The 14,353-nt window shown below is 34.1% G+C and overlaps 1 protein-coding gene across 3 annotated transcripts; it reads left to right on the top strand.

The window, feature by feature from the left end:
* The first annotated feature begins 5,289 nt into the window (after positions 1–5,289).
* Positions 5,290–13,895, top strand: LOC124925479 (ubiquitin-like domain-containing protein CIP73). Of its 3 annotated transcripts, none has more exons than XM_047465489.1 (19): positions 5,290–5,448; positions 5,678–5,831; positions 5,949–6,066; positions 7,097–7,195; positions 7,273–7,391; positions 7,497–7,568; positions 7,809–7,988; positions 8,067–8,136; positions 8,212–8,366; positions 9,069–9,233; positions 9,314–9,385; positions 10,045–10,168; positions 10,294–10,379; positions 10,458–10,560; positions 11,060–11,196; positions 11,274–11,390; positions 12,294–12,905; positions 13,469–13,618; positions 13,708–13,895. In XM_047465489.1, exons 2-19 carry the CDS (start codon positions 5,703–5,705, stop codon positions 13,771–13,773), a joined length of 2,574 nt encoding a protein of 857 aa, XP_047321445.1. In that variant the 5' UTR covers positions 5,290–5,448; positions 5,678–5,702; the 3' UTR covers positions 13,774–13,895. The 3 variants fall into 3 exon arrangements, with proteins under 3 accessions (XP_047321445.1, XP_047321444.1, XP_047321443.1); XM_047465488.1 differs by having other exon boundaries at positions 10,276–10,379; XM_047465487.1 differs by having other exon boundaries at positions 10,258–10,379.
* The last annotated feature ends 458 nt before the right edge of the window (positions 13,896–14,353 follow it).

Below are 14,353 nucleotides of genomic sequence, written 5' to 3'. Positions count from 1 at the left end.
TGATAATCATGTGTAGCCGAAATTATATTTAATTGATGCAACAAGATTCAGAGTCATCGGATCAGCGCTGAATTTTCATCCAGCGCTTAGGAATCATCCACGTAGCCGGATGTAACGAAGCCAAAGCGCGCCCGAGCCGCATGGAATCAACTAACGGGATGTTAACGCCCATTAGCCCAGCCGCCCAGACGTAAACGGAACGCCGCAGAACGCCCAATGACGCATTTTGGACAGATCAAAATGACGTCATTTTGATCGTCGTCTTCGCGTAGTCCTGCAGGCCGCGACGATCTTCGCATTTCTTCCAGAAGGGATAACTTCGTCATTTCTCCACTTTATCCCTTCGTTTTTCGTCCCATTTGCTCGCCTTATCCTCGCCTTCAATAAACCTATACATAGGATGGCCACCTTAGCCTAAAACTAGGTTGTCACGAATAGGATATAATTTAAGTTGAAGTTGAATTCCTCTTCCTCAACCGACCTAAAGCTACCATAAATACTCCTTAGTTGACCCTCTACCAAATCATCAAACAATCAACACTTTCTTATGACTTAAATCAAAGATTCAAGAATACGGCCAAGAAAGTTTTTTTGAAAAACTTCTCCGGTTATCACAGTCTTGATCTAGACTGTGGAAAAGCTTCCAATAACTCATAGGAGTGTTCTCTAGTTGTTGGTATGTTTCCAAATATGTTGAATTTCAATTTGTAATTGAAAGTTGAATTTTTACAAGTTTGGTCGGTTTTATATTTTCTATGGTTCAATTGTATGATTTCTTTGTTTATAATCAATCCATAGATGTTGTATGAACTTTCTGTTGAAAAAGATTTGACCAAATCAAACTTAAACTAAAAACATGAAAATTTGAATTGAAATTCTGGATTTTTGAAAATTCATGTTCTTGAGTTTTAAACTTGATTTTTTTATTCAAATATCTACTAAACATGTTAGGATGATTTCTAAATCATTGTAACATCATTTTGATCATGTTTGATCAAACTGAATTGGAAAAAATGAGTTTGAATTTCATCTTAAAAAATTGTTAAAATGATGTTCTTGTTTTGGTTGTGTTCAACTATGTTCATTATTTCAAAGCTAATGGAACAAGAATTAGGCCATGAGATGGCCTAATTTAAAATATCCCAATTTTTTACCTAAAAACGGTTTTTTGAAATTGACATTTGTAAAAATCAATTGATCGTGATTAGAGTTAGGGTTTTTGTTATTCATGATCATATGAACTGACTGCAACTTACCGATCATGATTCCCTAATCTGTATCAAAAGTTATAGCTTTTGCAATTCTTGATCAAATCAAGAACACTTGGTCCTCTTGGACCAAAGCAAAGGATCGAGGTTCTTAGCCTAAGATCGAAAGAAAGGACTGAGGATCTTAGTCTGGGACCGAGGATCCCGATCGAGAAAACTTAGCCCAGGTCCGAGACTAAAGACCGATGTTTTTTAGTCTAGGACCGGTGTTCTTGAGTAAGGATCGAGAGCTAGGACCGAGAAAACTTAGCTCGAGTCCGAAGGCTAAGGATCAAAGATCTTAGCTTAGGATCGAGTCCTCCCTTTAGCCTAGGACCGATTTTTTAAGCCTATGACCGAGGAATCCGACCGAGTTTTATAGCCTATGACTGAGTCCTCCTCTTAGCCTAAGACCGATTTTTCTAACCTAGGATTGAGTCATTACCCATGACCAAAGACCAAGCAGCCCGAGTCCGGGACCGAGCCTCCCAAGCCTCGAGCCGAACCCTTCAGTCTTTTGACCAAGGGTCCCAAGCCCTAGTTAGACCACCTAGTCTAGACCGAGCCCAACGGAGCCTAGATCGGTATAAATGGACTCAAGCCATAGGACCCTGATCCTAAGGCATGTTTAGTTCCACTTTTTAAAATTCAAAATTATTTTGGTAATTTTGGAATCCCAATCCATTTTCAAATAATTCTAAAAGGTCAGAAAATGATTTCCAAATATTTTAGGGATGTCTCCCAAACAAATATTTTTGTGATCAATTGGGATTGGTTGTTGATTTGTTAAAGTGAGAGTAAAAAAGAGGTTGACTAAGATTGGTGAGTGGTTTGTCAGAATTAGTGATTGGTTTGGCGAGTATGAGGTCACGAGATGGAGGTCAAGTGGTGGGTAGTTTATCGAGTGTGAGGTCAGAATTAGTGGTTAGTTTGGCGAGCATTTGAAAGTGTGAGGTCACGAGATGAAGGTCGGGTGGTGGGTACTTTGGCGAGTGTGAGGTCGGAATTAGTGGTTGGTTTGATGAAAATTTGAAAGTGTGAGGTCACGAGATGGATGTCGGGTGGTGGTTAGTGGTTGGTTTGACGTTGGATAAGAGGTCTGTAATCAATTGGGATTGGTTGTTGATTTGTTGAAGTGAGAGTAAAAGAGAGGTTGACTAAGATTGGTGAGTGGTTTGTCGAGTAATAGAGGCATATGAAAAAGTGTGAGTCACAAGATTATGGTCAGTGAGTGATTTGCCGAGAGGATAAAGAGACATGAAAAAGTGTGAGTCACAAGATGAGGGTCAATTGAAGGGTTAGTGGTTGAGTTTGACGAGATATAAGAGGTGTATCACCAATTGAGGTCAACTAAGATTGGTGGGTGGTTTTCTGAGGGATAAAAATACATATGAAAAAGTGTGAGTCAAAAGATGATGGTCAATTGAGGGGTTAAGTGGGTGCCAATGGGATAAAATATATGTTAATATTAAGTTTAAACTTAATTTTTACAAACTAAAACTAATTTGAAATTAATCAGATTTCAATAATATTAGTTTTATCTAAAATATTTATAGATAAATTATATTTCATATATATTCTTATTCGTACAAATATACGGGATTCATGCTAGTATATATAGTGTCCGGATTGTCGGGTCGAGAGTTGTGGTTAATTTCGATATATATGTGAGAGTAAATGGATACTTAGGTCAGATTGTGGATTGACCCGCCGTAAACTTAAAATGATTAAAAATAAAATTAAAAATGTTATAGGTATGTTTCGAACTTGCAACCTGACAAAAACAAGTTCAGCCATTTAACCAACTAGGCTAATAAAATTTTATATTTTTAATTTAACACCAAAATTGATGAACGCGGGATATTTTAATAATATATGTTCAGCATTTTAACTAACTAATATATATATATATATATATATATATATATAATGATGCTTAATTTTCAAAGCGTCCAGATTGTCGGGTCGAGAGCTGTGGTTAACTTGAATATATATGTGAGAGTAAATGAATTTACAGTAATAAAAAATTCACGGGTTATATGTTAGTTGATTATCGTAATGGTTAATGGTTTAAATAGTACACTTTATTAATTATAAACATTCTCATTTTCACATTCATCAATTTTATTCATATTTTTTTTTGTTGAACCAAACACTTTATAAATCTTAAATTTAAGAACTTGACAATAGAAATATATAACATTTTAAACAACTAAGCTAATAAATATTTATATTTTAAAATTAACATAAAATTTGATATACGTGATATTGTATTTATATAATTTTATTTTTTTTATTAATTTTTCATAATATATATAATTATAAATATAAATACTTTTTTTTTTCAAATCACTAATCCTCGCTAGGGTGTAAATGAGCCGAGTCGATCTCGAACTAGCCCTGACTCGAGTTCGGATCGACTCAATTTTTATTGGCTTGGCTCGAGCTCGAACTCGGTCAAGCTTTCAATATTAAACTCGAACTCGGCTCGATCATATAATCATAGGCTCGAGTTCGGCTCAAAAGATTTGAATTTAAATATATTTATATATTAATTTTTTATATTAAAAAAACATAATGGAAGTCAATAGTCCATTCATCGGACCGTACAACTCTTTGCGTATTTTTTTACGCCCCGTAACTCTTCCTCATTCAAGACTTGTTTCACATAAGAATTGACGTATTGGTTCGCGTAAAAATACACGTAGAATATCTAAATGAGTTATTCATGTTCAAGCAAATTTGAGAAGAATATTTTCAAGTCGTGTATTGTATTTGAGATGAACTTGAAAATATATTAAATTTTATTATATTTATTTTGAAAAATAAAACACTCTATAGTGAAATAAAAATAATTTTATATCTTATAAAATATAATACATTGAGATTGGATATATTAAATAATATTGCATTATAATTATATTTTGATTTGATTTTCAAAAATTATATTTATGTAATTAAACTAATAACAAATTTATTTGTTTTCTTATAACTTATAAGTATTATTAAATATTTATTATTTAATTTATAAATAATATTTTGGTATAGGACACTTGTAGGGGACCCTTACAGCAACATTTTTTTTTTATCTTTAAACGCGTTAAAAAATGAGTTTATAGTGAAATAAAAATAGTTTTATATCTTATAAAATATAATACATTAAGATTGTATATATCAAATAATATTATAGTATAATTGTATTTTGATTTTTTTTCAAAAATTATGTTTCTATAATTAAATTAATATCAAATCTATTTATTTTCTTACAAAGATTATATAACATATATTTTTTAATTTATAAGTATATTGTTGGGACACCCATAAGCATTAAGTCAATAAATAGTTAGTCTTTGGGTATGTTTCAAAATTTAATTAAAAAATAATATATATATATATATATATATAAATTTATATGATTAGGCTCGAAAAAAGCTCGACGAGCCATCAAGCGAGTCTTATCTAAGCTCGAATTCGGCTTGAATCTTAAACGGGTTAGCTAGAGTTCGACTCGGATTCGATTTTGACCGAACTCGAATTGAACTTTGACCGAGCCGCTCACGAGCGGCTCGGCTCATTTATACCCATAGTCCTCGCAAGCACAACTCGTTTTGTTATAATAAACCGATCATATTATTAATTTACGAGTTGATATGCTTATAAAATATTAAACAATTAAAAAATAAGATGAAATTTTGAATTATATTTATTATATAAATATTATTATCACTTTAAATTATGGGATACATTTTTTTTAATTAATTTAAAAGTTAAATGTAGACAAAACCATGTAATATATAATATTATTTGATATTTAAGGGGATTATATACTAGCTATCTTTAAAATCTTAAAAGCAAGATATTTCTTTATACACATAAGAGAGGTTATTTGATATTTAAAAAAAAAAATCAATATTAAACATTGAAAAAAAACCAAAAAAAAAAACATAAGACCTAAGGTCTTGTTTGGTTTGGGAAGTGATTACATTAACCCAAACAATCTATCGTTGATTTCAATCAACTACTAATACGAAGCAAAGACGACTGTTTTATCTCTCATCGACTCAAATAAAGTAGAGACTGCAGCCAAATCAAACCAAATAAAGCGGAATCAGGGTTCAAAGCTTTTCTTCAAACGACCGGACGCCTGCTTTCTTTTCTTCGATCGGACAAGCTTTTCTTCAAACGACGAAACTGCATTCAGGTACCCATACAAGATATCACACACATAATCGTTATTCATATGGGTTTTCCTTCTTTCGCAGTCATCCATCGAGATGACACTTTTAGGTTTATGAAAATCTTAATTTTCATCACTTCCTTTTGTTTTGATGAAACTCAATTGATTTTGTTTAACAGTTACTCTTTTGTTGAAAGTTTGTGTCTCTAATTTGTATGAACTGTAGATTATCATTGATTTATGTTCAATCCAGGTCAGTTTAGACTTGTTCAAATTTTATGGAGGCTAAGGATTCAGCTGAGAGTTCTAGTGCAAGTGATGCTGGTAATGAAAGTTCAGATTCAGTTGTGGAGCTTAATGTGAAGACTCTAGATTCACGAATATACAAATTTCATGTTGATAAAAATGTAAAATTTCTCAACACTTCTTTTTCCTCGAGATTGTTATTGCTTGTTACTTTTATTTTATGGGTTTCTTGTGTATGTATGTGTGATGATCTTTTTGTGATTCTAAAATGATTTTAGATGCCCGTTTCACTCTTCAAGGAAAAGATAGCTAATGAGACTGGTCTTCCAGTCATTCAGCAACGGTTGATTTTCAGGGGGAAAGTGCTGAAGGATGATCAGCTCCTTTCGGAGTATCGTATCCTTATCAAGTGGAATTTAACATGAAGGGATAGGTAGCTTGTGATATTGCAATGATAAGACATAAGTTTCTAACAAACAAAGGAGTCTAGATCTCATATCTAAAACAAAATCATGAGTACTTAGGCGGTGTTTGCTAATACAACCGATCACATAATCTAAATGTTTAAGTGTTTATTTGATAAGTTCATTTGATAACTATTATTTTAAATCACTTAATTATTTAGATTTAAACTCCAATTAAGCTAAAAAATCTAGATTAGTTCAGTAAGCTATGAATGACTTAACGTGGTAATATAATGAGAGCATTCAAAAGACATCTGTAATATCTGAAATTAGTCAAATTATGTCTTTATAAGGGTAAAATAGTTTGTAAGTATTTTTCCGACATTAGTTCCACATTTTATCAAACCAATTTACTACTACATTTTAGACAATTTCATTTTAGTTTATTCATTCATTTTTTTGGAGACTTAATTCATCCGGCACTTAAAATACAGTATTCAACATTTAATTTTCAGTTTGATCAAATGCACTCTTACCCATTAGATTGGATAAATGGACTGGGACTTCTAGCCTATGCATGCAAGGATATGAATATCTGAATATTTTTTTTCTTCAGATAACTCATGAGAAGGATTCATATCATTTTAGCATATCTATATATGTTCCACTCAGAAGGTTCTTGCCTCTTATTTCATTTTACGCAATGTATTAGCAGACATTCATCTATGGCATATCTCACATGATTTATATAAGCTAATAATATCTTTCGCAAGTCATTCATCATTGAATGGGAGGATGTAAATTTATCTGAAACATGCTAGTGTGTCCAAGGTTATTGCTTTTCTATAATAACGAAAACACAATGCCTCATCCTTAGGTGGTTATACTGATTTCTAGGGCCACTGTTTACTTCTTTTCTTCTTACTGCATACATTTTTTAAAGAGTTGTGGTAGTTTTGTGGGGTTCATCCACCTAGTGGTGCTTTTCCTACTGTTATAAGATAATCCTTAACTTAGTGTAGATGTGGACAATGGACACACACTACATCTAGTTGAAAGACAATCTTCTGAATCCCATTCTTCCAGTTCAACCTCTGAAACAACTACCAACAACAATGGAGGTAATCATTTGTAAGGATACATGTTTCATTTGACTAGATTAACGTTGCTAGTGGATAATCTTGATTAATTCTTTCAGGACAAGATGCTGGTGGTACTGGTTCTCGCAGTCGTGTTGGGCACATATCACACAGTGTGGTACTTGGGACACTCAACCTTGGTGATCAAGGAGAGGGTGGAGTGCCAGATTTAAGTAGAGTGCGTTTCTTCTGTTACATTGCTTCTTTGTTCATTTTCTTTCTTAGTGTTCAGTGGCTCTGTATGATAAACAATTTCTCAGAATGGATTTCACTTGGCTTTCAGGTTATTGGAGCTGTTTTAAATTCTATTGGAATTGGGGGCCAAGCTATCCCTGGTGGGGTGCCTACTGTACAAGTTTGTCTTTTGCCTCCTTTTATCTTCGTTTGTATTTATATTCTGTAATATCTTATGAATGCATACTTAAATATTTGAGATGGTTGTAACATGCACTCTGTGACCTAATTATGTCAACTAGTTGTTAGATCATAAAAATCTTTCCTGGAGTTAATTAATCCTTTCTGCACTTAATGATAATCACTGTTGACTATAGAGTATTTCCTTTGTTGAACATTCTTCTAATCTTCCTCGAAACAGATTAATGCTCCCGGTCAGCCCCAGCCAGGAAATGTTACAGAAGGAAGTCAAATTGGCAGTGGCATTCACACTCAAGCAGCAGGTCAAACACAACAAGGTCAAGGATTACCCAATCAGTCATTACCCCAGGTTCTGCGAATACCTATTGGGGCAGCAATACCTATTCCTACGCTTAATACGGTATACATAATATTTGTAGTTCCTTGTTTTTTGTCTGCTTTTGGTCATCCATAACAATGTATCATCTACTCCTTTCAGCCTATTCCAGATTCTTTGCGCACACTCACCGACTTCATGAGCCGGATGGAACTTGTATTGTCACAAAATGGTGATATTCTTGAATATTATTATTATTGTTAATTTTTCTTCCTACTTATTTCTTTAACAAAACCATTATCGGCAGGTTATGGGCCAAATCACCCCCCTACCAATGCTGGAGATTCACCACCTGTTGAACTAACTTCTAATGCACATGGATTATCAACACATGAATCACTGAGCAGTGTCATACGACAAGCGGAAAGGCTCCTTAGTAGTAATGCAACTGCAGCACTCTCTGTATGTAACATTGATTGCACATTTAGCATGCTTTCAATAAGTTGTTATTTACTGTTTGTTTCAGCTTGTTGTGTTTGTGTTTATTTCACCAGTTGGATAATTTATTTTTTTATCACCTTGAATGAATTTCTCTTAATCCAAACATTGTGGTTGAGTTCTTAGTTGATCATCAGGTCTTAGTAATTGTAGTTTTCCATCCCATGAAAGGCTTAGCAAAGATGACTCTTATCTGCAATGAAGAATGGTGATATTAACTGGTTAGCTAGTTTATAGGGAATGGTGCTATTTCTTAACTTGGCCTTGCTTGGTGGTTGTTTCGTTGTTGCTAAGCTAGTAGAGAAAAACATTAGAAACCAACTTTGTCATACATAGGTAAGTTGGTCAGAAGATAATCATTGGCAACAGAAGATTATATAGTTAAATTACCTGGAAGAAAACATTACTGCTGATTATATTTGCGGTTGATGATTCTCATGAGGTCAGCTTTGTTTGTTTTTACTCTTTAAATAAGGTTGTCTCATTATTTTAAACCATTTCCAGTTTGCAAGTTTCTTGTGTTAGTGTGAGGCTGACTTTGTCATTGAAGCATGGGTTATTGTCCTTTATGGTGTTCTTGCATAGGAAATCCTATGATTTAACTAGTTCTTAATTTGCAACTGTATTTTGATTATCTCTTGTTCATCAATTTGCTACATTCTGTAGCACATTGCAGGGCGTTTGGAAAGAGATGGGGGTTCTACGGATCCAACAGTCAGGGGCCAAATTCAAACCGAATCAATACAAGTGGGGATGGCAATACAACATTTAGGTTCTCTTTTGCTAGAATTAGGAAGGACAATTTTGACTTTGCGAATGGGGCAGTCTCCTGTAAGCTCTTGGCTGTTTTCATGCTGGAATTATTGATTCAACTTTTCTTAAAACGCAATATTTTTTTTGTTATATTACAGGCTCAATCATTTGTCAACTCTGGACCAGCAGTATATATATCATCATTTGGGCCAAACCCAATCATGGTTCAGGTTTGCTAATAGCTGGTCTCTAGATCTTTTCTTGATTAATGTTCACATCTGCAAAATGTTTTATTATTATAGACAAGTATGAACCATAAGGCTTTCTAATTGTGTAATGTTTCTCTTGGTTACTTGATTTTCACCATTCTGACAACCAAACAAAGGATGAGGAAATTATTGAAAGTATCTATAATGAGTGTTTGTTTTATGGAGCGATGGATCTTTATGCTTCAGAAGCTATTTTCTTCAGTTTTGATGTTGGCATTTGCCAGAGGTTTTTAGAATAACTATTTTATTTTTTTACTGAAAATCAGTTTAGTTTAAATAATGATTTTGATATACATGAGAGTAAAATCAGAAGTAGAAGCTACTTGTAAATATGGCAAATGTTTCTTTGGTAAGTTTATGAAAATTAGACCATGGTGTGCTTGAGCAAGGTCTAATTTGATAAATGGTGGTAAATGTTTTGGCAAGATGACACAGTTTGTCTCCAGTACTTTCTATACTCCTTTCAATTCCAAATTGTTGCCTCTTCTATTATTAATTAATTTCTAGGTTGTCTGTTGAATTTGATTTTCCACTATGTTATATTCCATGTGTAAGGCCACTTTTACTGCTTTGCTATATGATTGTTTTAACAGTTGAACAACATTTAAATGTTTTTGCAGCCTTTTCCACTTCAAGCCACCACAATGTTTGGAGCTTCTCCTCCCAACTCATCAAATCAGGGTGGCTTGGGCCCCATTGGCATTGGCACTGTTCCAAGAAACGTAAACATTCACATACATACTGGTAAGGAAATACTACTCTGTTAATAATTAGATTTGTTTTCATCACTACGGTTTTATTTTACTTTAGGTCCTGGTTTTGACTTGTTTCAGCTGTTGCGCCTGGATCAGCTGTTGCGCCTGGATCAGCTGTTGCTCCTGGATCAGCTGTTGCTCCTGGATCAGCTGTCGCAGAAGGGTTACAAAATCGCACTGCTGGTTCTGGTCAAACTCAGGTAATGGAAAATGTCTTCTCTGGACCTCCTGTTATGGTTTTCTATTTATTGTTAGGGCTCATTTGTTCTTCTTTGCAGCAATCTCCTGAATCTGTTCAGCCATCAACCGTTGTAGCAGGGCTAAATTCGCAGCTTAGAAATTTTCCTGATAACATACAAACAGGGAACCCAGTTCTATCAGGTAGATTCTGATAAATACTCACTTCCATGTTGCAATTTGTTAAGGACTTTGCTAGCATCATTGCAAGTATAGTGGGAGTTACTTTTTTGTTACCAAATATTTTCATGTTGATCATGATATGATTTTTTTATGTAGCCGAAAACTCCACATCTAAAAATAATCTGATTTTGACTAGAAAAAATCTCAATACCAAATGGAGCAAAAATTTTGGATCATAATCAAGAAATATTTTGTATACCAAATGAAGCAACAGAAATTAAACTATAATTGGATCATGATGCAAAGTATACTCTGATCTTGATCCATAAAGAAATCTTTATACCAACACTTCCAATTTTAACTTTTGGCGATTTTCTATTGAGATCATTATTGTGACAAAATACTTGTTTCAGAGTTGCAAATAAATTTAGTTGAGATTGTTGATGGAAATGGTTGTATTTTAAAGTTGGTTCTTATCATGGAGAATGAATAAAGAAAATTTGGTTTATGATCACCATAGGCCAATCAGAGATTACCTCTGTCCAAAGCGGAGGTGTCTCTAATGCTCAAAGGGGCACTCAGTCAATCAACCCTTCTGCTGAATCTCAGGCTAGAAGTGCGACATCAGGTGGTTTGCCTGAGGGGAAGGATCAGAAGGTATGTAATATGAATGACTCTTTCCCCAGTATCAATTATGTGCCTGAAACTGGAATATTTTGATTGTGAATTCCCAGGAAGATAAAGGAGGCCCTTCAAACTCAAAAGCTACACCTTCAAGTAGTTTAGGTAGAGCATCTGAGAATACTATGTCCGTTCCTCTTGGGCTAGGGCTGGGAGGTTTGAAGCCAAAGGTATGCCAGACTTTAAAAATGCTTATATAGAAACTTGGATGTCACTTTTTTTCTCTTCTGAAAAATGACATAAGTCAGTTGATGTTTTAGGAGAGCTGTTACATAATTCTTTATTTTTTATGTTGGACTTCTATGATAGATTTTGAGATGATATTATGGGGGTATTATATTATAGTATTAGTACACGACCTAAAATGGATGTTGATTCTTGCATCATTGACTTCAACGACAACAAGCCTAGAGTATCTGAGATACAACATCCTCCTTGGTAGCATGTTTATAAGTATTTGAAAGTCCTAATGATATTTTACTTTATCGCATCGATTCAGTCAGCCGAAACTTTCATATATTTATATTTGATTCCTAAAATCTGTGAAATTCATGTTTTCCATCATTATACGTTTCCTAGGATCTTAGTCCAAGTATTACTCGGTGGTTGTAGTTGACATGTTTGTACATGTAAGCCGCTGTCATTCTGGGAAATGATAGACTAACTTGACTTGTCTCTTTCATTCTGGGAAATGATAGACTAACTTGACTTGTCTCTCATTGGCTTTTTGGTACATTAACGGATAAATTTGGACTTTCAAATCATGCAAGCCTTGTATTGTTTGTTATAGGGTTATTTAGGTAAGTCAGATTATTTGAAAATTTTGTTTGACGAGTTAGTGGATTATTTGAGTTAAATGACTACAATACCCTGACTATTTGATATTTTTAAAATGTTATAAAGAATACAAATAAGGATGTTTTGGTATTTAAATTGATGATTGGGTTAAGAACACAAATAATCCACATCAAACAAGACCCAAGTGTTTTAGCATCAGAAAATCATCTAAAAACATATCATAATCATTATCCCCCATTTTTCTGCAATCTTATGCTTTTGTTTTGTTTTGTCAGAGTCGGGTTAAGCCAGAAAGGTTTCAAGATAGGAGGAGCAGCAGTGAGAGTGGGGGATCTGATGATTCGAATGTGGAAGAACAAATGAGAGGACATGCTCACGAGGTCCTTCAAACACTTAAATCATTTACTGATAGGAGCTCAGAAACTCCAACCGCCAGACAACTGTCATTGCAAAGGGGAGGAGGAGAACAAAGCTCGAACGGCCAGTTTGACATTGCAAATGCAATGTCTCAAGTTCTCAATAGTCCTGCGTTTAATGGTCTACTTTCAGGGGTTTCTCAACAAACAGGGGCTGAATCTCCTGATATGTTGAGAAACATGATGATGCAAATGACACAGAATCCAGCTGTGAGGAATTCTATTGGTCAAATGGCACAACAGCTTCAAGGCCAACAAGATCTTGGGGGCATGTTCGGCGGTGGTAGTTCAGGAAGAGTGGGCGGACCCCCTGGAGGTGGTATGGATTTCTCGAGAATGTTTGAACAGATGATGCCTTTGGTTTCACAAGTTCTCGGTGGTGGTGGGACCTCAGCTCCTGCTTCATCGTCCCAATCACACAACACTCAGAGAAGGCTAGGCGAAGATGATGTTCTTCATCAAAATCTTCAGGTATAAAGTTAGTTGCGATAAAAAAAATTTACTCATTCAAGGTAGTTTCAAGTGGTAAGAGTATTGAACTAAACACATAAGTCTCAAGTTTGATTCCCACTAGAACACATTTTTTGTTTGCGAAAAGGAAAATACCTTGAAAAAGATTTATAGAATTAAAATAAGACGATGAACATGCTGAGTTCTCATTTTCAAAAGCAAAACATATTGAATACAAAGCGTCAATCAAGCCTAAACAACTACATTTCTTGGATAACATTTGATCTTGGATCTAATTCCCATTATTTGGACAATGTCTAGTTCTTGAAATTGTTCGGACTTTGTTTCCACATTCACTCTGAATCAACCCATTTGAGTAGATTTCTTTACATACTTCACATCACACCTTCTAATCTTGTCTTCGCGCCATATCTCGTAGATCGTTGCCCCCAAAAGTGCATCTGTAGACTTTCTCGAGTAAAGGCTCTTCTCATTAGTCTTCTTACCCATCCATTCAAATATATATATTGGTTGACAGTTTGGTGAATCTATTGATAAAAACAAAATTGTGTTTGAATTTGCAGGTTGATTTCCAGGATGTGGTGGAGAGGATAGAAAAGAAAGATACACCTAGAGAAATCTTCTGTTCCATGGTTGAAGCTGCTGCTCAATTGGATGATACTTGCAGTGATCAACTCATAGAAGAGCTCTGCAATGATGAAGGCCTTGCAAAGGTAAAAAAAAATTGCATGTTCGGAAATTGGTTTTACTCTTTATCGAAACACTCCATATTTTTCTCACGCTGCTTTATAAATATTTTCAGGAATTTATTGAGTTGTTGCGCCACGACATTTCTCGCCGTCTGGAGGGTGAGAATAAGAAATCTTAGCATATTTGTTTTTGGATTATGTATTATACCATTTCATGATGTTCCCTACCATATTTATGTGAATTATGTACCATGATTATTATTATTTTTGTTCATATCGAAACATCCTTGGTTTTTATTTTTGGGATTATGACTCTTTATTCATGAATATTAATATGGGCCAAAGCTTTGGGATCATTACTCAAATTGTATTTTGTTTTTGTTTTTGTTTTGAATATTTTCTATATATCAGGGCTTGACTAATGGTTTAATTTTGTTTTTGTCCACATACTTGTTTGTAGGCTATGCATTTTTTTTTCTTGCATTTTTGAAAAAAGAAAAATTAGAGATATATAATATTTGAAAGTTAAAAATTAGTTTAGGGTTGATTAGCTATCTATTGGTTAAATTTTAAGACAATTATTTTTACTTTTTTTTTTATGAAAGGGTGGGTGGGGCAAAATGTTCATGAATAGGTTCCATAGCATTATAAATAAGATTGGATATGGATATTGATTTTGCATACCTGGTTTAGTTGATTTGGATATGGATTTTTTTTTTTTTTTTTGGTAAGATTCTATTATCAATTCTTATGTTTTAT

This window comes from Impatiens glandulifera, chromosome 2, assembly GCF_907164915.1.
Source record: "Impatiens glandulifera chromosome 2, dImpGla2.1, whole genome shotgun sequence".
Taxonomy (NCBI): domain Eukaryota; kingdom Viridiplantae; phylum Streptophyta; class Magnoliopsida; order Ericales; family Balsaminaceae; genus Impatiens; species Impatiens glandulifera.
This window is presented reverse-complemented; position numbering and strand designations above follow the sequence as displayed.